The sequence below is a fragment of the Panthera onca genome, chromosome B1 (genome assembly GCF_046562875.1).
Source record: "Panthera onca isolate mPanOnc1 chromosome B1, mPanOnc1 haplotype 2, whole genome shotgun sequence".
NCBI classification, from domain to species: domain Eukaryota; kingdom Metazoa; phylum Chordata; class Mammalia; order Carnivora; family Felidae; genus Panthera; species Panthera onca.
In genome coordinates, this window is record NC_138342.1 from 187,831,144 (window position 1) to 187,857,842 (window position 26,699).

Sequence of the window (26,699 nt, forward strand, 5' to 3'; positions counted from 1 at the left end):
CAGGTTCCTTCCCTTCCACTTGGCAGAACAAAATGCAAGCTTGCTGGAACTTCACCCCAAGCGAGGCGACCAGTGGTAGGTTTCAATGACCATGCAGATGGGGAAGAGAGTAGAAATTTCTGTCTCTAAGATATACTGTGATCCAGAGGAGGCAGTAAGACAAGAGTGATGCCAGCACAAGCACTGTGCTAGAATCTGGAGTCCCTTCCCTTCTGTTTCACAGTCAGAAGAAAACACTGCATTTATTTATTTATTTTAACGTTTATTTATTTTTGAGAGAGACAGAGACAGAATGCGAGTGGGTTAGGGGCGGAGAGAGAGGGAGACCCAGAATCCGAAGCGGGCTCCAGGCTCTGAGCCGTCAGCACAGAACCCGACGCGGGGCTCGAACCCACGAGCTGTGAGATCATGACCTGAGCCGAAGTCAGACGCTCAACCGACTGAGCCACCCAGGCGCCCCAGAAGAAAGCACTTGAAAATCACATTCTTTTGCCATTTTATGGCACAACAAATAATCACGGAAATGTTCATTTGTTATCTCCCGGTACTCGCGTTATGACTGAATGCCGAACGCCTACTGGTGCAAGACATTGTCCTCAGCAGCTGCGTATACTTTGTCCCTTTTTACCCTCAGGACAAGGACACGAGGTAGATACCAGTCTCCATGATTTTGCACATGAGGACCCCACGGCTCAGGACTTGAAGTGAACCTAGGATGTAAAAGCATAGGCTACAAACTGGGCTCTCTCCCACCTCCAGAAAGCTTCGTCACGCCGGTGACTTCATCAGAGACTGGTGAGCCCATCACCGACCTGTGTTTTCTCTAAAATCCAGTCCACATACTCAGCGACTTTGGTGTAGACACCCGGTTGTTCTCTGCGGCCACAGCCTTCACCCCAACTGGTGATACCGACCAAATGCCATATTCCATTGTGTTTACAAACTAAGGGACCGCCTGAATCGCCCTGTGGCACAGCGGGTGGAAAAATAAAATCACAGAAAAGTATGACAGACGTGCCTTTAAAATTCTCTAGTCACACTGCGCGCACCCCACACATACGGTTTCTTATACTTTTGTCATATGTTCCTCATTGGCTGCTGATGGGATGAAAATAATTTAATTCAGTAGCGTATGGGTGCATTTTCCGTTTTTTCCGACAAGGAAATGTTGACATCAATCTCAATGTCAAATACATCTAATGCTCTATATGTTAGTACAGTTGTTATATGTACAATTGTGCTCCTTAAACATAGTATATATATATATATACACACTATATTATATTTATATTATATATATTATATATTATATATTTATATAATAAAAATATAAATATATATAAATAAAAATATAAATATATATATAAATAAATATAAATATAAATAAACATAATAAAAATGATATACATTCATTAAAGGTTATTTATGAAATTGCCAGATTAATTGGCTCATAATTTTTTAAGAAAAATATAATGAAACATACTGTGAAAAATGTATTTTGGAGCTAATTTTCTCAAGCAAGTTACTGTGTGTTCTTTGCACAATCAAATGTATTACCTTACAGGCATCTTTGCCTCCTTCTTTATAGCCAGCACAGATCATCTGTTTGGTTACTTCATAATCTCTGTATTTTTTCTGGCATTCTTCACTTGATACCAAAGGAATATTTGCCTTTTGTAGGGTATTTTGGATTTTCCCTAGAAAGTCACCAATATGTAACTTCAGAAGGAAGAAATAAGATAAATAGGAAACATACTAACGTCTTAAAGCAGATCAGAATAATGAGCTTTTCGTTCAGGTCATTTCTTTAGATTAAAAACAGTAGGGTGAGAAAGTAGCGTTAATCACACAAACAGCGAGTAACAGAGAAGGAAAAGTGAGAAACAGAGAGAGAGAGAGAGAGTGAGCGCGCGCCATGTTTTGGCCTCTGACATGCAATATTAGGACAACCCTTCCGTATCCTCTGTCATCTCATCTCAGTCGATGTCTCTCAGAAATTCCCTCTTATCTCCTCCAACCCAAAAGCTGGAAGTTCTTACCTCTCGGTTTTTGTTTTATATATTCAACATGATCATTCTAAAATATATCGTTTCGGGGGGAGGGGACCACCAGACCTCTGACAGCAGAGGAGTATTTTGCTCTTTGAGTAAGTCCAAGTATTTTCCACGAAGAACAATTTATTGAAAAATAATTAAATTTCCACCACTCTCCAGGTTCCCCTTGAGCGTACAGTGGGAGCCTTCCTTGTTTAGTTAAGGTTACTTTTACAATTTCTTCCTGTCTTAAGGCACTTATCAAAAATTGGAAAAATTTGAATTCGTCGAGTAAAGGAGTAAGTCAGGAAAGAAGGAAAGAGCATGACAAGCTTAAATAGGTAAAGAATGCTGCAAATATTACTCCCTATAGTGTCTATCAGGAACATAGTTTTGGAAAGGGAGAATAGTCTGTTTCCTGGAAAATTCAAGGCCAGTTGAAATACACCAACAACCCATGAACAGGGGCTCTTAAACGGGGCTGCACCAAAAGGAGTCACTTGTTCTATTAACTTGCATTGGAAAATACATCTTTATTTTCACCGATATCCAACTGCAGTCTAACTCCTTTCAATTATGAAGGCAAGCCCCAAGCAAGGGAGTGTTAGCAGAATCTACGACCTTGCCATCAATAGAGAGCCCAGATATTTGCATGTCACGGTCGCAATATTTGCACATTACCGTTGTGGCAGATAACGGTAAATATCACTTGTGCTCATTACAATTTCTAAATTACGGCAGTTACCTGAACAACTTGCTATTTCATATATTAACAAAGAAACTCATGCATTACTATAGCACATCCTTTGAGAAGTATTTTGAGAGCTCATTTGCAATTTCACTGCTGTCCTTCGTGTTTCTGTGTGTTTTAAGTATTTAAAAGTGGTTCATGGGCTACATCAGATTGCAAGAAGGATGTATTTAAAAAACAACAACAACAAAAAAAAAAACCAACAAGATTGACAGCCTGTCAGAAAGAGAGATGGTTTGCCTGCCTGTGCTCCAGGTCCTTAACATCAAGGCACAGAGAGATGGGAACACTATTAATACTGAGGACAGGATGGGCTTGAGCGGTCTTGTTAGCCCTGTATGGGACCAGTCCTTTTATGAAGTCCCACAAGTGATCTTTATTATAAAGTAAGATGCTTAAAAGGTTGCCTGATACATTTCCCCAGACCCAAACAAAAATACAGCTCAAAAATCACCGAGTGGGGCGCCTGGGTGGCTCAGTCGGTTAAGCATCCGACTTCGGCTCAGGTCATGAACTAATGGTTCATGGATTCAAGCCCCACACAGGGCTCTCTGCTGACAGCTCAGAGCCTGGAGCCTGCTTTGGATTCTGTGTCTCCCTCTCTCTCTGCCCCTCCCCTGCTCATGCTCTGTCTCTCTCTCCCTCCTTCAAAAATAAATAAAAACATTAAACAAAATTTTCAAAAAATCACTGAGTAAATATTTGAGGCGAGAGAAGACTTCTCGTAAGAACAACATTTAAAATGTCTTGCCGTACCTTTTTCTTTTGTGAAGCCCCATCCAGTTACCCAACAATTAGTATACATTGTGTTTGTATCATGTTTGGAAGGCAGGCATATTGGTTTTTGGAATTCTGAAAGGTAATTTTTAAATTAGAGTTTGGTTAAATAAAGGTATGGATATTGACTTTAAAAATACACACCTTCCTTTTCCTGGATGCTCTTTCTGTAGGGCAGCACCAAGGAAAATGACCCTTTTGCTTTCTGCTCAGTTGCTAAGGGCAACGATTCAAGAAACTTTCTCATCTCCCGAGTCATTTTCCCATGACGTGTTTGGTATCACATCTTCTGGATTCAATCCTAAACCTCAGAACACAAGTTTCTGCCAGAAGCATTAGAAGTTCTCACGTTTTATCCTGTGTGTGATACTTTGTAGAGTGATAATGGAGAATCTCCAGGCACGATTTTAAGCGCCTTAAGGTATTAACTGACAATTTTTATGACAAACCAATGGGTCATTATCACGCTCATTTTACAGATGAGCAGATTTGAGGTGCAAAGAGGTGAGAGCAACTTGCCCGAGGTCACGGGATCGTTACTGGGCGCAGTGGGCATTCACCAACAGTGGACACTATTCCTCCAAAGGCCACACCTCCAACCGTCACACTACCGGCTTCCCAGAACCTCCTTCTGCGCACATTCGACCTGGGAATCAGGATCTGGCCCCGTCTGCCTTCCTGTATTCCTAATATGCCCCAGGCAGTGGTAATCCCGCTACTTTTGTCAAAGCGAGCCAGGCTTCCCAAATGGCCATTTCCGATGTTGCATTATTTCAATAACGTGTCAGTGGTTGTATTCCTCCCTGAAGAAGCCAATTGATATTTCTTGACCCTTAAGTAGAAGCTATTTATCCAGATCACAGATGTTCCCTTCCTTGGCAATTCTCACCTTTCCTCCAGCCCCACCCACCAGGAAATAAAGACAATCTGTCCACATTCTGCCCTCTCATTCAAACGGGTGTGAAAATTGAAACCGCTGAACTCAGATGTCTAGCTTCTCCTCGATCGAATACGCCGCGTACCTGTGTAATTCAAAGGAGGCTCAAGTCTTATCAAGGCAAGATCATCACCACTGTCTGACATTTTGTAATTTGGGTGAATAATCATCTCCTTTATTCGTGAGAAAGGTGTTTCTGTTGTTATCTCGGACAGATTAAAAATGCCACTATAAACACGCCAAACGTCCTGCAGGGGAAGCCTGGGAGAAAAAAGGAAATACTTATTTGACCCCAGAAAGACTGGCCTTTGATACTCGTCCTTTTTCCTGTCGCTTCACCTTTCAAAAAAAAAAAACTGGGAAGAAAATACTACCTACGGGTTATCTTTACTCACCTAATTTCGCTTCCTGGCAATTTGTCATCCCCACCAGCAGCGGTACGGAAACCCTGAAGATCTTAGTTAAAAACACTGAGAATGGACATTTCTGTAGTTATTCCATGCTTACTGTAAGTCAAGATAGAAGAATGTTGCTGTCCCAGTTCTGAGAGAAACTGGTTGGGAGAGACTCACAGGTGATTGTGGGAAAATCCTGCTCAGTTCACCAAACCTGAAAGCAGTTGCTTCCATGAAATCCAGAATCCTCAAGAGGTCGGACCCGTGTTACACAAGCCCCCCTACCCCGGCCGCCCCCGCCGTTGGGCAAATTAGGGAGGCTTCAGTGTTACTTAAAATGTATCTATCTAGGGGCGCCTGGGTGGCTCAGTCGGTTAAGTGTCTGACTTCGGCTCAGGTCATGATCTCACGGCTCGTGAGTTCAAGCCCCGCGTCGGTCTCTGTGCTGACTGCTCAGAGCCTGGAGCCTGTTTCGGATTCTGTGTCTCCCTCTCTCTGCCCCTCCCCTGCTTGTGCCCTCTCTCTTTCCCTCTCTCTGTCTCTCAAAATAAATGCACTTGAAAAATAATTATCTGTCTAGGTCTCTGGCTGCAGTAAGGCGAGTGGGAGCCCCAGGCATGGGGCTCAGAGTGGACCCCCAAGGTGGCTTAAGAAAACGGCAGACAAGCCGGCGGGCTTCCCCAAGGCCAAGCTGGAGAACAGAGGGACGCAGGAGAACACCTGCTCACCTGAGACCACGGAGCAGGAGAGGCGGAGTGAAATTTCCTAAGAACCTGGAGGATTCCCCACCCCTGTCATCTTGGAGACACCTCAGTCCTGACTTGGAGGAGAGCCTCCTGCCAGGGGAACATGAGCGACAAGCTGCGTTGTGAACCCACACCCGGAGCTGAGGCAACCAGCCTGTGGGGCTCTCAGGGGACCCCCGCTCCTACAGCCAATCCTCCAGCTTGCCCTGGGCTGTCAGAGAAAATTATTTGTAAGATTAATGAAAACAAAGCACACCTTGGGGGCAGGGCCAAAGAAAAACCCCACAAAAATATAATAAAACATAAAAATAAGTATAAAATATAAAATAGTAAATTAAAATAGATTTTGAGAAGTATGAACATTTAAATTAACTCTTTAAAATATAAGTATCTACAGGGGCGCCTGGGCGGCTCAGTTGGTTGAGCACTGACGTCGGCTCAGGTCATGATCTCGCGGTCCGTGAGTTCAAGCCCCGCAATGGGCTCTGTGCTGACAGCCCAGAGCCTACAGCCTGCTTCAGATTCTGTGTCTCCCTCTCTCTCTGCCCTCTCCCACTTGCGCTCTCTCTCTCTCTCAAACATAAAATAAACCTAAGAAAATAATAATAAATAAAATATGAGTATATACAAAGGAAGTCTAAAACTGTGATCAAAAGCTAAGTCTTATCTTGTGTAAAGATTGGGACATTCTTATCACCATTAAGTGAGAGATACAAGATATATTTGCATAAAACTCTAGAGGAAACCATGCAGATTGGGGCAAAGTGGTTTTCTTTCAATTAAATCAGTGTTTCCGTGGCTATTATCTCTTATAAACTTAACAACACTGAGTCTTCAAGAAGGAAGTTTCTTTATTTTTATTGTTTTTAATGTTTATTTATTTTTGAGAGAGAGAGACAGAACGTGAGGGGCTGGCACCCAGAGAAAGAGGGAGACACAGAATTCAAAGCAGGCTCCAGGCTCCAAGCTGTCAGCACAGAGCCCCATGCGGGGCTTGAACTCACGAACCACGAAATCATGACCTGAGAGGAAGTTGGACACTTAACCAGCTGAGCTACCCAGGTGTCCCAAGAATGAAAGTTCTTAATGTAAAGTGCTACAGTCACTGTGGAAGACAGTATGGGGGTTCCTCAAAGATGAAAAACTAGAACTACCTTAAGATCCAACAATTCTGCTTCTGGTTATATATTCAAAGAAAATGAAAATACGACTTTGAGAGATATCTGCACTCCCTTCATAACAGCGTTATTTACAGTAGCCAAAACATGGAAACAACCTAAGTGTCCCTCAGTGGGTGAATGCACAAAGAAAATGTGGCATAATATATGTATTATGTCTCCGTATACACATACATATACATAAATGTATTATACATATGCATGTAAGTGCATATACATATCTAGGCATGTGTTTGTGTCTGTGTGTATACATATACTTATATATAGATATATGATGGAATATTATTCAGCCATAAAAAAGAAGGAAATCTTGCAATTTGTAACAACATAGATGAGACTTGAGGGTATTATGTTAAATGAAATAAGTCCGAGAAAGACAAATGTTACATGTTTTCACTTGTATGTGGAACCTAAAAAACTGAACTCACAGATGCAGAGAACAGATTGGTGGTTTTCAGGACAGTGTCATGGCAGGAATGAGTGAAAGTGGCCAAAGGGTACAATCTTCCAGTTATAACACGAATGAAGTCTAGGGACCTAATGTACAGCATGGTGACTAGAGTCAACAATACTTGAAATATTTGAAACCTGCTGAGAGTGTGAATCGTAAAAGTTCTCACCACACACACACACACACACACACACACACACACAAGTATTTCTGTGTGGTGATGGATGGATGGATGTGTTACCTAACCTTAATATGCTAATCCTTTTGCAATACACGCATATGTGAAATCATTACATTGTACACCTTACATTTATACAAGGTTATGTATCAATTATATCTCAACAAAGTTGGAAAAAAAAAAAGACGAAAATTCCTGACCCCCAATTGCATGCATTTAGTAAAAAGGGGACCTACCATTTCCCTTCTCAGGGTCTTTCCTTTCAGGTCAGTAGCTTTCCCCTTAGCAACGCCCATGCTCCGCTAACTGGGGGCCCATGCTGCTAATTGGCAACCATGAAGGAGCCTTGCTCTGCCCATCCCTGCCACTGACCCTTATTTCAGCAACTGTATCCTCAATCCTGATACATGCAACCCTTCCCCCACAGGGGAAGAGGGAGAATTTTACAAAAACAAAACACTTTTTGAGAGAGATCAACTATCTTTTATTTTAGAGCTGTTAGTATTTCTTGCTTATTCGTATGCTTTGTCCATTTTTACATTTCTTATTTAATTATAGCTTATTTTTTAAAAAAATGTTTATGTTCCAAGTATAGTACTTAGCATTTTAAGTATGTCACTTCATCTAACAACCTTGTGAATTAGATACTATTATTATTCATATTTCACAGATAGGAAAATAAAGCAAAGAGAGATTTACAAATCGCCCAGGGTCATTCCTACTTCTGGTAATTGTGAGAGCTGCCCTGTTCTAACTGCAAAGTCTAAGTGTTTTAAAACTTTAAAACCCTGCCACATGTACAATTTGCCCAATAAAGTAGAAATGTTGCATCAGATTTTATTCTCTGAAATAGAGAGGTTACAAACTATCGCATTTTTGTTTTCACTATTAATGTTATTTAGTGTATTTGTGAATCAGAGAGCTGAAAGTAAACTCTCTACAGGCCTGAAAACAAAGTCTTTGAAGAATACATTTAGGGAGCGGTAGATGGAGGTAGCAGCAGACAGGGCATTTTTCGTTTTGTGTTAAAGCAGGAGTGACACCCCCCAGGAATGTCAGGCATTCCTGCAAAGAGGCCACACTGCGTGCCGATGCTCAGATCTTTCAGTGCTCAGACAGGCCCTACCTCGTTGTTCACCATTTTGGATACAAGCCCTCGCTGAAAATGTCTTTTATTCAAGAAGAATAAACTTCGATCGATAAACGGACATGATGATCTAGACCCTGAACTTAGAGTTTTCGAAACAAAAAGGCAAGATAAGACCCTGGATAGGACGCACCGAAAACTTACCCATCAAAGCAATGGGCGGCAGTTAGGACCCACTGGTGTCCAATGATTGACCCGCCACACAGGTGGCTCCGGGCTGTCAGCTTCACTTGCAGGCTAACTTGCCAAGGCCACTCTCCCCAGGAAGAGTTGGTTCCTCCAACAATGCGTGTGTCTGTTTTTGTTGAGCAGACTGAAAAGAGAGTGTTAAAGTTAATGGTTGGAATTAGAGGTGAATCAGAGTTCTCTGAGCCAAGGGAAACAAAGTACACAGTTCTATTGCTTAAGACGAAGCAAGCTATCAAAATAACACAGACAAGCCTTTACAGTTCCATGAAAAAGTGAGGCTTACTCACCAGAACCGTGCCCACTTTTACACAGCCTCAAAGAATAACCAGAGCTCGCTCGCGTCCCGTACGTAATCCTAGTTGGGGACCCATCCAAAGATAATCGTAAGGAACACTTACACCTAGATAAAAGGATCGGTATAAAGATTAAACCTTCACAGAGGAGGATCATTCATGAAATTGGCTTGCCGACTGTCTGTGAAAAATGAATGTTCACTAACTTCTTTCTTCTACAGTCTTCTGGGAGTAAAGAATAAGTAAAAAACTGACAGCGGATCGTCTTAGTACAAGTCTCTTGGCAAATATTCACTCCTTCAACAAAGGTGACATTCAATTCTTCCCCTTCAAAAGCAACTCCTGAGTAAATTTTGGAATGACAGGGCTCTGTGTGAATTAGAGACATAAAAAGACATTAAATGAAAGCAGCAGTTAAGCCACATTTACACAAGTCGTTGGTACACTGAGGATTGTTTCGTTGCTATTACTTGTTAAGAGATCACTATCATTATTGAATCACATTACCAGGCAAAGTTTGCTTGCAGGTTAACAGGCTGTATCCAGATATGGTGTTTTCCTGAGGAGTAGGGGAACTTGGTGTCCCGCTTTTGGAAGTCTTAAGAAAGCAAACATTTCTATTAACAAAAACAAAAAGCAAAAGACAGAGAAACAAAATTGCGTCAGAGGCAAACACCAAACAAAGCACTTCGCGTTTTGAAAAGCACCTCTGCAAAATTTATTCTTCTGAGAAACTCTTCTGTTTAAAAAAAAAAAACCAAAAAAACTTTATGTTTTATTTATTTTTGAGAGAGAGAGTGAGGGAGAGTGCGAGATCAAGTGGGGGAGGGACAGAGAGAGAGGGAGACACAGAATCCAAAGCGGGGTCCAGGTTCTGAACTGTCAGCACAGAGCCGGACTCAGGGCTCGAACCCATGAGCCGTGAGACCATGATCTGAGGCGAAGTCAGATGCTTAACCGAATGAGCCACCCAGGCGCCCCATAGGACTTTTTTAAGTCCAAGATTTTTGTGCTTTTGTTAATATCCTCAGTGTAGGACCATGAAGCCTGAGTCTCATAAAATTTGAATTGAATAATGGAAAAAAGTAGGCAACATGATTATATTTCAATGTATTTAGTAATTTTTTAATGTTTTTATTTATTTTTGAGACAGAGAGAGACAGAGCATGAACGGGGGAGGGACAGAGAGAGAGGGAGACACAGAACTCAAAGCAAGCTCCAGGCTCTGAGCCATCAGCCCGGAGCCCGACGCGGGGCTGGAACTCACGGAGTGTGAGATCATGACCTGAGCTGAAGTCGGATGCTTAACCGACTGAGCCACCCAGGTGCCCTTTTTCTATGATTTTTTAAATGAGGGAACACAAAGGCCTTAATTGTCAATAGCCCGACATGGGACTCGAACCCCTGAACCGCAAGATCATAACCTGAGCCGAAGCTGGACACTTAACCAACTGAGTGACCCAGGCGCCCCCAAGTGTCTGACTTTTGGTTTTGAGTTGGTTTCGGCTCACGTCATGCTCTATTGTTCATGAATTTGAGCCCCACATCGGGCTCTGGGGAGCCTGCTTGGGATTCTCTATCTCCCAATCTCCTCTCTGCCCCTTCCCCACTTGCACACGCTCTCTCTCTCCGTCTCTCTCAAAAATAAACAAACATTAAAAAAAAAAAGAAAAAGAAAGAAAAGAACATAGGTGGAAAAGTCAATGAAGTTCCTAACTAACCTGCACCTGGCAGAAAAGGGCTTGCTGCGGCTTCGAGCGCTCTGCGCGAAATTCCCAGAAGTTTTCAACCACTCAAACTAGAAAAAGACGGCGATGACCGGACGGTAGCAAACGTCGCACATTCTTACCTTTGCGGTTCCAGATGCCATGCCTTTGTGTGGAACGTAAAGAAGAGGCAGTTAGAATGGTAGGTGCAAATGGTTTGGCATACAAAAGCATCCGGGGTAACGACTCGGGCAACGTCCACATCCGAGAACGCGAGATGCTGGAAAAGGTTCCTGTGGCAACCTGGGAACGCACAGAGGGAAGACAGTCCTCAAACCGCACGATGTTCAGGTGACTGTACGTTGTCATCGTAACGAAAGGACATGATGACTCTTTGTGGTACCTCGACCCTGAACTCCAGCCCTTAGGAGCAGCAGGTTTTGTGTGGTATTTTCCCGAATATTATGAAAAAGAGCTTAATAAAAAGCGTTTAACAAAAATATCAGGTGACCAAAAAATAAAAATAGGAGAAAACCCACCTTCGTTATCCTTATGTAATCTTCTTTTTTTTTTTTAATGTTTATTTATTTTTGAGAGAGAGACAGAGCGCAAGCAGGGGAGGGCAGAGAGAGAGGGAGACGCAGAATCTGAAGCAGGCTCCCGGCTCTGAACTGTCAGCACAGAGCCCGATGTGGGGCTTGAACCCACAAGCTGCGAGATCATGACCTGAGCTGAAGTCTGGCGATTAACCGACTGAGCCACCCAAGTGCCCCAATATAATCTTAATTCTAAATTACGTTTTTATTTGTGTTCATATTATTTACTAAGTTTACTCAATTTGATAACATAAATTTTATTAAAATGATGGGAGCCTGAAGAATATAGCATTTGCAGGAAGGACAAAAGGAGTCCCAATTTAAATGAACATAGTTGTATTAAGAGAAAGTACCTCCCGTGACATAATACCTACATGTGGGCAGTCTAGGAAATGAGGCTTCAACTAATTAAATCTTTAAAAAACAAAAAAAACAAAAAAAACGAAAAAAACCCCAAAACACAGTTTCTGGAAGCTGAAAGAAAACTTGTGCCAACCTACAACTATAGCCCCTGAAGGACGTACGTGACAAGTTGTTCAACTTTTCTTAGATATTTATAGTGATAAGAGCTCACTTCCTCATGACAAGGTCCAATTCTTTTTCTTTAAAAATTTTTTTAATATTTATTTATTTTTGAGAGAGAGAGAGACAGAGCGTGAGTGGGGGAGAGGCAGAGAGAGAGAGAGAGACAGAATTGAAATCAGGTTCCAGGCTCTGAGCTGTCGGCACAGAACCCGACAAAGGGCTCGAATTCATCAACCGTGAGATCATGACCTGAGTCGAAGCTGGGGCGCTTAACTGACTGAGCCACCCAGGCACCCCTGACAAGGCCTAATTCTTTTCTGGACCGTTCTAGGTGTTAGGATTGTTTTTTCTTTCCTTATTTCCTTCATGGTAGCATCTACCTACATCTGCCTAATGGAGCCACACACATTAGTCTAATCCTTTCTCCAAAGACAGCCCTTTATAAACAAAGAATTCAGATAGTCATCCTGACGCTTTTTCAGGTTAAATACCTTTAACCTGTCCCTTTAGCCACTTTTTGTTTTCCATTGCTTCTAGATTTCTTATGGTCCTGGTACCCCCTTTTGAAGTGCCCCGGGCATCCGTCGCTGCAGAGGACGTAGGCAACACAGAACTGAATACAATTTCAGTCCCTATCTGACCCATCCAGATGATAACAAGCCAGGGGCTATCTTGTTTGAAAGACTGTTCTCTTTTTCAGAGCTACTTTTCCTGTGTGTTTCATTTGTTTTATCAAAAGCCCTACAGGATGGTAGTGGAAATGGCAGACGAAGGGCCTCTGAAGATCCTCTCTTCCATAAAAGCGATGGGCGCACCGGCCTATTTGTCAAAATCAGTGTTTTCAGAACTCTAGAAATTGATCAAATTATAACCATCCAGGGAGCGTTTGTTCAAGAAGAACAGCTGACTCTCTATAAGAACAGTAAGTTTGGGGTCCCCCGGGGGGGGGGCTCAGTCGGTTCAGCATCTGACCCTTGATTTCGGCTCACGTCACGATCTCACAGTTCCGAGAGATCGAGCCTCAAGTCAGGCTCTGTGCTGACAGTCCAGAGACTGCTTGGGATTCTCTTTCCCTCTCTCTCTCTCTGCCCCTCCCCTAAAATAAATTAAATAAACATTAAGAAAAAAGAATAGTTGCATAAGGCTTTGGGCTGACAGCTCAGAGCCTGGAGCCTGCTTCGGATTCTGTGTCTCCCTCTCTCTGTGTTCCTCCCCTCCCCCACTAGCATTCTGTCTCTCTCCCTCTCAAAAATAAATAAAAAATAAAAAATAAATTTTTAAATGGGGCGCCTGGGTGGCTCAAGTCAGTGAAGCGTCCAGCTTCGGCTCAGGTCTTGATCTTGCAGTTCATGAGTTCAAGACCCGCAGTGGGAGTCTTATGCTGACAGCTCAGAGCTTGGAGCCTGCTTCAGATTCTGTGTTTCCCTCTCTCTTGGTTCCTCTTCCTCTCTCTCTCTCTCTCTCTAAAAAATAAATGAAGGTTAAAAAGAATTTTAAAGAAAGAAGGATGGGTTTTGTGGGGTTTTAGTTTGCCCTGTTCCAGTTCTCCCCTCCCCAGCTCCATGAAAGCCTTGAAAACAGCCTCATAATCATGCAGAAAAGAGACCAGCAGTCCCGCAGCCCTGGAGCGGGCAGAATGGGGCTGGGGCTGCTCCAATGTCCCATCTGCATCCCCAGTCAAATGCCATTATTTGACTTGTCTGGAAATTCTTGGGAAAATCCCACTCGCAAGGACTGAGTTTATTTTCCATGGCTCAGAGCTTCTTCAGTGTTAACTAACAGCCTTTTCCTTGCAAGTGTTTGTCTAGAACAAACAAACAGGGGCGATTATGTAACATTGCAGCTTCCTAGGGCAGCAATCACAGCTGGAACAAACAACAGGCTCATAAAAGATCTTAAAAGGGAAACCAGGGGAAAGAAGGTGGTGGTGAAAATCTTGGACATATTCCCGGGAATCTGGAAGGCCATGTGCAAGTACAGGGCTGTGCGGCATAACCAGGGCTGTGCTTGTGCCCCCCAAAGATTTGAGAAAGTCCTAGGCTCTCAGGCTGGCTGATGTTTCGCCCTGCGTCAGCAGAAAGAAAAGGCCCTGGTAAAGTTGTGAAACGCCTGTCTGAACGTTGAAAGCATGCTCCAAAATTCGCAAAAAGCCCCTCCTCAAAGACTGAGAAACTTATTGATTGCAGGCATCTAAGGAAATCCTCGTCCAATCATTAGATAACTATTAAGAAAACTAAGTGGAAACATCAGTCAGTGGTCATAGACTCCAAAGAATAAATACTTTACAGAGTTAGTTCAGAAAAGTCACCAAACAAATAGTAACAACAAAAAGCAGTAACAACAGCAGACTCTGGGGAAGGAGGGAACCTGATTTCCAGGGTGACCATATGCTATTATTTAAAAGGTCTCGGGGCACCTGGGTGGCTCGGTCGGTCAAGCTTCCGACTTCAGCTCAGGTCATGATCTCGAGCCCCAGGTCGGGCTCTGTGCTGACAACTCAGGGCCTGGAGCCTGCTTCGGATTCTGTGTCTCCCTCTCTCTCTCTCTCCCCTTCCCCACTTGCACTCTGGGTCTCTCTCTCTTAAAAATAAATAAACATTTAAAAAAAGTTGTAAAAAAAAGGTCTCAATTTTTTTCAAAAAATTACAAGCCATGCAAAGAAACAAGAAAGAATGGCCCATATGCAGGAAAAAAAAAAAGGCAGTTAATATAAACCCTTGCTGAGGAAGTACAAACTTCCTCTTGTACTGTACAAAGACTTCAAGCCAGCTATTTTAAATATGTTCGAAAAACTAAAGGAAGCCGTGTTTAAAAAACTGAAGAAAGTATGAAAACATTGTCTTGCCAAAGAAAGGATATCAATAAAGAGATAGAAATTATACTTTTTTTTAAAAAAAAAGGACCGAATATGAATGTTAAAAATGAAATATTCAGTAAATTTGAACTGGAAATCTGGTACACACCATGGAGGGGGGTGTGCCCGAGGGAAAAGGAAACAGAGAAGGAAACAGGAAAAGGAAAAGGGGAAACAGGAAAAGGAAACAGGAAAAGAGATGCGCTGTTGACAAGTTCTTAACCTCCTGCAGAGGGGACCTAGCCCAGCACCTGACACCGATCCTGTCACAGAGTTGGCACTGGATGCCGTGTGGCATTGGCCATTGGTGATTTGGTTTCCGCAACATCTTATCGTTAACACTCTGATACGCTAAATCTGGTGGAAGGTCATGACGATTTTCTGGATAATTCCATCGAAATTACCTGAATGTCTGAAACTATAGCACTTTGCTGATTCATTATGGTAGAGTGGGTTCACTAGACAAGTGGACACTGCCCGGAAATGACCTTCTTGTTTTCCCCGCAATGTAACTGTACTAGTTTCCTATTGCTGCTGTGACCACTTATCACAAGCCCAGTGGCTTCAAACAACCCAAATATATTAGCTCACAGTTCTGGAAATCAGAAGGCCAAAATGGGTCTCACTGGGATAAAATCAAGATGTCGGCAGGATTGTGTTCCTTCGGGAAGCTCTCTAGGAGGACTTGTTTCCTTGCCTTTTCCAGCTTCTAAAGGTTACCATCATTCCTTGGCTTGTGGATCCTTTCTCTATCTTGAAAGTCAGTGGTACAACATCTTCAAATCTCCCTCCCTCTCTCCGATGCTTCTGTCTTCCTTTCTCTCTTATAGGGACTCCTGTGACTACATTGAGCCCACGCACATAACGTAGAACAATCTCCCATCTCAAAATCACATCTACAAACCTCTTTTGACACGTAAGGGGACATATTCACGTGTTGCAGGAGATAAGTGTGGACATCTTTGGGAGACTCTAAGTCTGCCTACTACAATCACACAGTGAACTAGTAGCCACACACTCGTGAGTTCGAGCCCCGCATCGGGCTCTGTGCTGATGGCTCAGAGCCTGGAACCTGCTTCGGATTCTGTGTCTCCCTCTCTCTCTGCCCCTCTTCCACTCACACTCTGTCTCTCTGTCTCTGAAAAATAAATAAACGTTAAAAAATTTTTTAGAAAAGAAAAAGAAATAGTAGGCACACAATTACCAATTTCTGAGACTGCACAGGGCTTCAGGGAGAATCCAGATGCCACATTAGCCAGGAGCTTTATACTGGTGGGTGTTCCTCCTGCACTGTGCTTTAAAAGGCAGGTGTTCCTGAATGTGAAGAAAAGAGGTTACTTCTCTCCCCAAACTGCAAGATGCACGCAGAAGCCCATTTTGCGTTGAAAGGATCTATGGTCGGTGGGAAATGAAGCAATCAGAACAATGACTTGGAAAATGAGTGGGTTCGGGGTTTGTATTACTAATCAGAGAGACATCTTTCCGCTCTACCCAAGGAAGCTTCGGGTGAGAATGGGGTGGGAGACATTATTCAACCAAACCCTCATTCCCCAAGAGATGGAAGTTATTCTCCTTAGAAAAACTGGCAACAAAACTGAGCAAATAAATAAGTGGAGTGGTTAGGTCTAAAAGCCCTGTTTGGTTAGCCACTGGGGGGAAAAAAAGTTATGAAGCGTACAATTAAATCTCCAAAGCACCATCGGAAAGGACAGACGCTATGAATTTTACTCACCGGTACTCTGCATTGTAAAACGTGTGAGTGGCGTATGTGAAAAATTGGCAGTGAATGCTGTTGGTGCACTTTTTTTGGCATTCTTCAACACTTTCAACCTTAGAGACGTTAAAATTGACTCCTCTCATATCAATTCCTTTATGAATGTCTCGATGGCAAGCTGTACACACAAGATGCACAGAGCAAATTCAGTCCGTTTCCTTCTAGAAGTAGATCATCAGTTAGGGTAGTTTTGAAGGATGATACTCTGTTTTTCACAACTGCCCCATTCGTTAGGGGATTTGGAGTTTTAGATGATCAAACTCTGCTTGAGATAAACACATTCCAATATGTTTTAGGGCACTACCATGGAGAAGGGGTAACTTTGCTTCCCAAATTGTAAAGTACGTGCAAGACAATACGGGTAATAGTCCACCCTGAAATTAACAATAAGCAGAGGAAGACAAACGAGGCAAATAATGGGGGCCCTGGTGATTGTTCTAGGAATTTGCATTGTTATACTAACTGATGTGTCTTTGACTTCCTGCACTGAATGAAGAAGCTTCTCACTTTGCTTACTTCTTGGCTTTCAACCACTCCTGCCTGATGGCGAATTTCACCCGTAAGCCCTGCCACTGACATCCATGTGTCAAATCGTTATCATAAAAGGTGAACAGTTCTTGTATATTCATGAGGAATCCAATTTTATTCTTGCTTTAAAATTTTCTTAAATTCCACTTAAGCATCCTTTCAGTTGGACTGTATCTTATATACAAAAAATATAGATAATTGTTTTAACAGACAGTGAACCAAATTTATGATTTAGGCTTTTTTTTAATTTATTTTTTTATAAAACTTTTTTTTAATGATTACTTATTTTTGAGAGGGAGAGAGAGAGACAGAGTGCAAGCAGGAGAGGGGCAGAGAGGGAGGGAGATGCACAATCCAAAGCAGGCGCTAGGCTCTGAGCTGTCAGCACAGAGCCCGACACAGGGCTCAAACCCACAAACCTGTGAGATCATGACCCGAGCCGAAGTCGGCCACTCAATTGACTGAGCCACCCAGGCGCCCCTAGGCCCTTTTTTTTTTTTTTTTTAAGCGCTCAAATACGTTAGAACCTTGGATAAAGAAACCAGCAGTATAAACCATCATGTATTGGATGTAATGTTCCACTCCTCAGGGGTGTGGTTAAAAAAGGCATAAAACTACATTTAATGGTGGGAAAGACAGAAAATGTACAAACTAGTAGGAAAACAATATATTGAGGTGGGTGGAGCAGTGGATAATTCACAGTGATTCACGCACACAAGAGTCTGTAGATTCTAGAAATGAAGTCTCTTTCCAGTTCTGGTGCGCATGAGAAAAGAAACTCACTGAGTTGGAATGGGATAATTGCAAACTAAAACTTTTCTTTATGATCAATTGAAAGCTATAAATCTACCAATAACCGTTTTACATGAAAATTGGTCCTGAGCTTAGGGACTTTATGTCCTTGGGAGCAATTATTCACTTTAATTTGAGATACTCGGGGAGAGTTAGAAGGGAACATTAAATCAAGTTCTGTAAGACTAAGTTTGGGAAAAAATTAACAATGACTACTAGTTATTGAGAAAAGCAAAATATTGTTCTTTAAATTTGATTATGATAACATAATGAAAAATAATGCTTAATTGAACAATTTACATTAAGTTGTAGGAGGACATAAATTTGATCTTATAAAATGGGACATGTACTCGTCCTCAGGTAAGCCACATATTGGCCAAGTCAGATCCCCATGTTTATAACGAAGGACTGGATACTATACAAACTGCAGATGCATATGCATGAGTATTGAGGGAGTGGTTGGTGATAACTGGGGAAGGAAGGATAAAAAAAAAACCCAAAAACTTTAGGGGCCCCTGGGTGGCTCAGTCAGTTAAGCCTCCGACTTCGGCTCAGGTCATGATCTCACCGTTCATGCGTTCCAGCCCCGCCTCGGGCTCTGTACTAATAGCTCAGACCCTGGAGCCTGCTTGGGAGTCTGTGTCTCCCTCTCTCTCTGCCCCTCCCCTGCTCATGCTCTGTCTCTCTGTCTCTTTCAAAAGTAAATAAACATTTAAAAAAAATTTTAAAAACTTTAAAACACCTGAAATATGAAAGTACAAAATTAACTGTAAGCAGTAAAGGTAAAACAGCAGTGATACATAGTCACAACATGGTTATCTGAAGGTTCTGCCAGCCCATCAATTGAGAGATTCTTTTCTGTACCTTTCACTTTCAGATCAGTGATGTCAGGCAAATGGTTCATGTGCCTTAAATTAGGATAGGGTTGGAAATGTTTCACAAGACGTTAGTAGGAATAAGTGTTAGAATTTAAATTTCCTGGTCTCTTAGTCCTCACATTTTTTTTTTAAGAAGTCTTATTCTTTTTTTTTTTTTAAGTTTCTTTATTTATTTTGAGAAAGAGAGAGAGAGCACACATACATGAGCAAGTGGGAGGAGAGAGAGAGGTAGAGAGGGAGGGAGGGAGGGAGGGAGAGGGAGAGGGAGAGAGAGAGAGAGAGAGAGAGAGAGAGAGAGGGAATCCCAAGCAGGCTCCACACCATCAGTATAGAGCCTGATGTGGGGCTTGAACCCACAAACCACAAGATCACGACCTGAGCAGAAATCGTGACCTGAGCAGAAATCAAGAATTGGACGCTTAACTGACTGAGTCACCCAGGTACCCTGGAGGTATTATTCTTATTAGCAAGGTTTACAGAGCCCAGGCCTTCAGGTTGGGGGTGTAATGGGGTTTTGTAACCTCTGCATTATTGACATTTGGGACCAGAAAATCTTTGTCATAGGGGGTTTCCCTATGTGGAATCTTTAGCAGCATCTCTGACCTCCATCCACTAGATGCCAGTAGCATCCCCCCACGTTGTGACAAATGTCCCTTGGAGGAAGGACAAAGTCACCCCTGGTTGAGAACTATTGAGAACCACTGGGGCACAAATTATCTCAAGTAAAATGGGAATAGAGACACTCTTCGTGTTCTCTTAAAGAGCCTTATCTGCAATTGGAGGTGGGGGGAAGGAGGCAATTATTTGAATGTGGTTCACTTTCTGCAAACCTTATACTGTAGGGCTAACCTCATGAAGAATAGAGGCTCCTTAAGCACATGACTGGTAAAGGCAAGAGGGAGGACACATCCAGAACAGTGCCCCATCTCTGTTATCCTTCTGAGTACTCCCTTCCAAAAGTCCAAGGCAGTACAGAGATTGAACAGAAGCTATTTTAAGGTGAACCCCTTACTCATTCAAATAAGAAATCAAGAAATCAACAGCTTACCACTTATTTGATGGCCGCATTGCTTTAAGGAATGTCCAGAAATCGTACTTGCCCATGACATTTTTGGCAGGGTTCCCGTAACACTGTCTTTCAAGAAGCAACCAAATCTGTTTTTAAAAGTACTGTCAGTTAGAGAGTAGAATAATAAACACACACTGGTGAGATGTCTAACATTCTCTATGCACTAATAAATGGGGCCAGGAATAAGGAAAATAATAGAGCTTCCCCGACGCTTGCTAGAAAGAACATTCTTAGAGGCAATTGCATAAAATCTAACAGGCTTTGTAATACCTAACCTCAGCATTATTTCTCTTTAAAAAAAAAAACAAACATTTTTAAGTACGGAAAGTCAATCATATTAAAGAGGTAATGATTTTTTTCCCATGTTTCTGAACTTTTGGAGGATTATGTTCTCACCTGGTGACTGTTTTCACGTAAGAAATTAAATCGGTCATGAGAGTTGGATCTCTATAAGGTGTTCATCCTGCTCATTAACTCCTTCTAGTTCACAGGAATGGAACACTTCTGTCTTTGATGTCAATCTTCTTGGTAATCTTTCACAAGGATTCTGGAACCTAACTCAACTTTTTATTTGACAAGTTGATGCCTGTCACATACAGTCTGGGTTTTCTGTACACGCTTAACATGTTGAATCAGGGGATGTTTATCTAGTTTCTAGTTTCTAAATTCAAATGGTGTTAAGATAAAAGGCTTATGGAAATGGAACAACACAGAAATGTTCATTCTGTATTTTGAACAAAATGAAAGCAAATGATTATGAAACCATGGCTGCATGACCTAAGAAGATTTTTAGTGATTATTTTTTCCAGTGCTCTTACTTTTCCAAAATGCCAGTAATATGTATTTTCATGTATGTGCATGCCCCCCTCCACACACACATAATGTATGTACCACAGGTGCCCAAAGTCATTCACTACAGGCCCCTTCAGTCCAGAACTTTCCTGAGGTCACAAGCTCTGGAACTGCCTCAACTTTATTGTCAACAACATGTTTGCCTTCTGTTATATTTTCTTAAGACCGTGTTTTCACACGATCACGAGTCAGGCCATAAGTATGTTTCCTTGTTCAGGTGAAATATTCACCTGTTTTTAGACCCTTCCTTGAGACAATCGCTTAACCCAATGGTTTTCAAGCATTTTCCTCGAGGCCTTGGGTAGGCAATGCCTCGTTTCTACTACTTTAGGCGAAGGCAGCAGTTGTTCTAACATGTGTATTTCCAGGCCCATGCCACTCTGGTTCAGTAGGCCAAACGGTTTGGGGTCTAAGGCTGTGGCCTAAGACTCTGATAATATAAGAACCAACCGCTCTAGGTGACTCCAAGGAAGCTGGCTCTCGGACCCCATTTGGGAAACATAACCCTGACATAGCTACACCTTTTTTGCACGTCACTGGCTCTAGTTTGAAAAATGGATGGCTTCTCCAATAATGAAATATCAGCTTTTACCTTTTGTCTGTGTCATTAGTGGAACTTTCGGGAAGAAAGCTGAAGAGCAAGCACCTCGGATGAAATGTGCACATCATCTGACAGTGCTCGGCATTCGGGGTATACATGGCAGTTAGGTCCCCACCTTTGAAGAAGGTATTTTTATATAGTTGAGTCAGACAGCCTGTGGTATAATCATCAAAAAGAGACATTAACTTGGAAGGAATGCAAATAACTATCTTGATAGAAATACATCTGTGCTGTGAACCTTCTTACTTCCTCCACTAACTATCCAAAGAGCTTCACAACAGGACTTTCATTAGAGAGGTGGAATCACACATATTGAGGTGACTATTTGAACAAGGTGTCGTGTTATTGAAGAGTCACTCGATGGGTACTTCCATATAAAAAAGCTTGGTTGATTTTTATCAAATCAAACAATAATTTTCCCATAAATTGCCCCCAAGAAAATACAATTCTAGCTTGGTTTCTCCCTGTTGCCTAACATGCTATGGAAATACCATGCCTTGAAAATAACAGGCTTCCAGTTACGGAATGAATAATTCACGGGCGTAAAAGACACAGCATAGTTAATACAGTCAATGGTATTGTAATAGTGTTGTACATATGGTGACAGACGGTAGGTAGACTTGTGGTTGAGCCCAGCCTAACTAGAGAGAGGCTGAAGCACTATGTGGGACGCCTGAAACTAAGGTAACATTATGTGTCAACTACAATCAAATATGAAACTTAAGGGGAAAAAAAACCCCACATCAACGTATGATCTCTTTTTCAAAACCCTTTCATAACAACCGTTCCTGCTAGATTCTCACAACAGCTCTGTAAGGGAAGTTAGGGACAGACCTCATTATATGCCTCTGACTTTAACTGAGTCTCAGAGCAGTATACATTTGCCCAAGATCCACGTAGCTAACGAACGTCCAGGAAGAGAAACCGAATTCTTCTCACCACCAGCCCTGTTCCTTTTCCCAGCGTGCAATGTTCAGTGTTGTTCCCCATCTCAGTTTAATGTCAGCAAACTACGAGTCATTGGGTATTTAGTCGGCTCGTACAGAGGACACACTTATTCGCTTGGTTTCTACGAGCAAATGCAAAGGCAGGCCTATGCTACCCTGAAAATCCATTCTGAACTATTTGCTGTCTGCAATTGGTCGCCGTTCTAAAGGACCCCGCATCTCACGTGTTATGAGAATATCAAGGGATACCTTTACTGCTCTACTGTTTCATATATTAAAAGTAAACCTTTAATGCATGAATCTGGGTTTACCTTGAAAGACCCACTTTCTTTTTTTTAATGTTTATTTTTGAGAAAGAGAGAACAGAGGCAGAGCAAGAGTGGGGGGAGGGGTAGAGAGAGAGAGGGAGACACAGAATCCGAAGCAGGCTCCAGGCTCTGAGCTGCCACACAGAGCCCAACGCGGGGCTCGAACCCATGGACAGGGAGATCGTGACCTGAGCTGAAGTTGGAAGCTTAACTGACTGAGCCACCCAGGCGCACCCACATCCCCCCGGCCTTTTTTTAATGTTTATTTATTTTTGATGAAAGGCTCACTTTAAAGTCAGCTTAATAAACTTTTCCAGCTAGATAGCACACCTGCTTGCCAGTCAATCGTCCGTTAACCACAAGATACGCCAATGATAACTTTGTTCATCCTCCAGGACATCTATTTTCGTACTGCCCTCCAGGGAATGGGCAGCTTAGACACATGTGTTTCATTACGCACTGAAGATTAAAATGCCCTCTTACACTATCCCACCCCTCTGGGGATTGTGGCCCTGAGCTCTATTACGATAACCTAACCCGGCAAGATCGCGTCTCGCTTCTCTTCCTCTCGGTGGGGTGGCTAAGATGACTATCCCTTGGGCAAGTTTTATATTTAGAAAAAGCAGACATCTCTTCAGGTGGAAGCTTATGGGAATGCAAGTTGCCAAGTGTACAGGCCCAGATTTCAGAGACACCCAAAACACTGAGCGGCCAGTCCGGTGACAGTGTTACCTGCAAAGTGACCTGTGTTTCAGAAAACTGGTGCATGTGGCTGATGCACAGTTATCAAGCGGCCATCCTCCCCCTTCGCAGCGCACAAACATGCATGCGAACAAGGGCCTGTGCCAGCCTGGGAGTTCCCATTCGGCCACGTGACTCGGCTGATGGGAAGGTGCAACTGGAAACAGACCAACATTGGAGCAGACTGGGAGGAAAGTTCTAATAGGTGTTCTTGCTTATCCTCAAAAATTGGTAATGATGATGTTGATAACGGTGATAGGCTTGTTTGTATCGTGTTTTAGAGTTTTAAAGCAGTTACGCAAGTTATCCCGTAACATAAACTATGTCACGCTGTCCTCCGTGTCCGTGGATTTCCGACGGGTTATTTGGTCTTGTTAAAAAAAAAAAACAAAAAAAAAACGCATCATCAATGAGAAGAAAAATACCCTATTTTTAAAAAATTGGGCAAAGGAAATGAGAAGGTAATTTACAAAAGAAACATAAATAGCATATGAAAAATGGTAAGGATCATAAAGATTAGGCAAGTTAAAACAACAGATGCCATTTTACTCACCAGCTTAGCCAAAAAATTTAATTGTCTAAGTTCCCAGTGTTGATGTGCTGATTTTGGCTCCAAATGATGGAAAACCTAGTTCAATGGGACTCAGTATAAATTAAATGTATGGGTTCAGAAGCCGAGTCCATGGTGGATTTGGCTTCCGGAGTAACCGAACAGCGTACTTGGCTGATCCCATCAAGGTGCAATTCCCCTTCATACATGTGCTCTGTTCCATGGCTTTGCTGTCGCTCTCAAGCTCCACATAGTGACAAGGTGGTGCCAGAATCCCAGGCCTTTGTAGTCCCCAGTGGTTCAAGTCCAATTGGAAATAATGGTAAGAAGAAAACTCTTATTTCTAGAAGTGTAAGCAAAGGTCTTGCTCTAGGGCTTTGGCTCTCGTCAGGTCACTGTAGCTAGTAGGATGTGTAGACCTACTTACTGGTCCAGGCCTGCCTGGGTCACAAGTTCATAGACCCAAACTTGGAGGCAGAAGTTTCCCAGAAACAAATTAGGATACTGTTTCCAGAAAGGTGACTACATGTCCAGTCACAAAACAATGGTTCGCTACTGGAGTTGACCTAATTGGGGTATGTGATTACTCTTATCTGTTGGTGGAGAGTCACCCTTGTGAAAGATAATTCCATTATGTATATCACAAAACCTTCTAAAATAGTCACACACCCTCGTACCTAACATTGCTTATTTCCAAAATGTTATTCTACAGAAATAACTAAATGTGTATAAGCATGTGCATACAAAAATACCACGAGTAAGGAAGATTACTAGGCTGCAAAAAATGTCATGTATGTAAAAAAATAGCTATAAATGGAAAGGTGAGCTATAAGAAAGTATCTATAATTAATAACATCTTCGTTAAAGGTGTAAATAGACGTGTGTAGAAAAATATCTCAAGGACTAAAAAAGATTTTTAACAGTGGCCACTTCTGTAACGTAGGACTTCAGACAATGTGCACTTTCTCGTTTGCTGCTTACCTGCACCTCTAATTTTACTAGAATAATTTTTTTGCCAAAAAGATAAAATTGAAGTGGCCACAATCCATAGCATCTCTGGCTTCTTACTCCTCAGTATTCAGTGGATTTGTATATGGTAATGATCATGGTAAAAGCAATTAGACACAGGGGCAGATTTCCATTTAGAAGGGGGGGTCAGCTTCTTCCTGAAGAAATTATATTCCTTTACAAATGTAACCCTTACCCAAGAGGTATTTACATCTTAGCCATACATCTGGGGGGTAAGTAAATAATCAGTGAGGTGTGGTCTTTTTAAGTGAACATAGACTCAAAATCTACCCATAATGGTGGCTCAGAGAAAACGACATTCTATAACCATGAATGATAAACAGTGTCCAGAACCATCTGTATTCCCTGAACATTTAATGGAATGGATAGAAAGGGAAATAAGTTCAAAACCCGATACTGAAACCAGAACTACTCAAATGGATGATTTACTAATTTAAATTTAAACCAAATACTTTCATTTCTGAAGTAGTTCCCCAGTGGCCTGAAAGAGTAAAAATATGCACCGGGTACTTATGACACAACTTGGGTCGGACCCAGACCCTACAAAATGCCTACCCTGAATATTTAGATAAAGCTGATTTGTAGAATATGGTAATAATAAAAATTGAGGGCTGAGTGTTTAAGACCCGCCTTGTAGAGAGCCATTTACAAATAGAAGTTTCTGTTAACACAGGCCCAAAGACATTCTCACTTCTGGGCTCCCCAGCGCTCATGTGTCTAAGGCATTGCATCTGAAAAGTAGCAGTTGCCTCTGAATATGAAAAGGATTTGTGTCCTGACTTTTGGGGTCTGCCTCCTTCCCGAAGCTGTATGTTCAGTGGTTTCTCTGGGGCTGGCATTCTTGTTAACTACTCCTTTCCCACACACAACCTTAGGTCTTAGAGATAATCCACTCACCACAGGAAACTGTAGCAAACAAGCAAGTGAAGTAAGCAGCTTGCCTGAATGAAATCATCCTAAAAAAGAAAGCAACACAGGCACAATCCTGCTGGTTACAGATCATAATTGACATGAAGCCTAATTTACGGTGATAGAGATTTTCTTATCAATGTCTGCCTCGCAAATCTAAGCACATAATGACCAGTACAGGGAACAGGAGCTTTCTGTATATTTAATGCCGGGGACTTCGCACAAGATTCCCACTGAGACCTCTAGACTACCGCTGTGTTTGTCCCTCACTTGCCACCTATGTGGCTGATAATTACCGAAAGGGAGTTGGTAGACGGAAACCTCTTGATTGGAGCAAGAGGAAAATTATTGTAAATAATGGCAATAATGTCGGCCCAGAGTCCCTACGTAAAGAAAAGCACTCAACATGATCAAACTCATTTAAATTTTAAAGCTGTCAATATTCTCTTTGCTTTTAAAATGTCCTGAGACTAAAAGGTTTCATGTATAAGAACATCGAGTTTCTTCTACACTCACTAAATAGGCTGGAAATTACAACGTATACTGAGAGCTTCTTCTCAAAGAAGAAATATGCTTATACGCTTAATTAAAAAAATACACACACACACACACACACACACACACAAATTATTTGGAAGCAATCAGAATAATAGAAATTCTCTACCTGAAAGCGAAATTGCTTCCGTGGTTCTGGAGGTGAGGATGTCTCTCGCCACTTAAAAATGGATGGTTCAAGGCCTCCTAATGGAGCACTGCAGGCAGTATTTGCTTGGCTCCAATATTGACTTTGGTTTTTGGCCAACAGTTCCAACTTTTTGTCCTGTCAACATATTCTATGAACGTCCATTTCCTGTGTTCAGCTATCTAATATGTTAACTATTTCATGTTAGGGCCACCCTATGCACGCACAGATTTCCGTTTTCAGAAATGTTCATAACAACGCCAGGTATATGGAGTCATGCAGC

The 26,699-nt window shown here is 42.1% G+C and overlaps 1 protein-coding gene across 3 annotated transcripts; it reads right to left on the bottom strand.

The window, feature by feature from the left end:
• Positions 1-241: 241 nt before the first annotated feature.
• KLKB1 (kallikrein B1) lies at positions 242-26,499 on the bottom strand. Of its 3 annotated transcripts, XM_078445341.2 has the most exons (16): positions 26,399-26,499; positions 25,723-25,781; positions 21,242-21,404; positions 19,777-19,883; positions 16,489-16,648; positions 15,961-16,070; positions 10,925-11,084; positions 9,583-9,692; positions 9,282-9,444; positions 9,070-9,182; positions 8,738-8,906; positions 4,584-4,759; positions 3,541-3,636; positions 1,558-1,697; positions 813-965; positions 242-710 (listed from the first exon to the last, which is right to left on the bottom strand). In XM_078445341.2, the coding sequence occupies exons 2-16, from the start codon at positions 25,778-25,780 to the stop codon at positions 693-695; spliced, it is 1,896 nt and encodes a 631-aa protein (XP_078301467.1). In that variant the 5' UTR covers position 25,781; positions 26,399-26,499; the 3' UTR covers positions 242-692. The 3 variants fall into 3 exon arrangements, with proteins under 3 accessions (XP_078301467.1, XP_078301466.1, XP_078301468.1); XM_078445340.2 differs by having other exon boundaries at positions 242-965; XM_078445342.2 differs by lacking the exon at positions 25,723-25,781 and having other exon boundaries at positions 242-965; positions 26,399-26,481.
• Between the last annotated feature and the right edge of the window lie 200 nt (positions 26,500-26,699).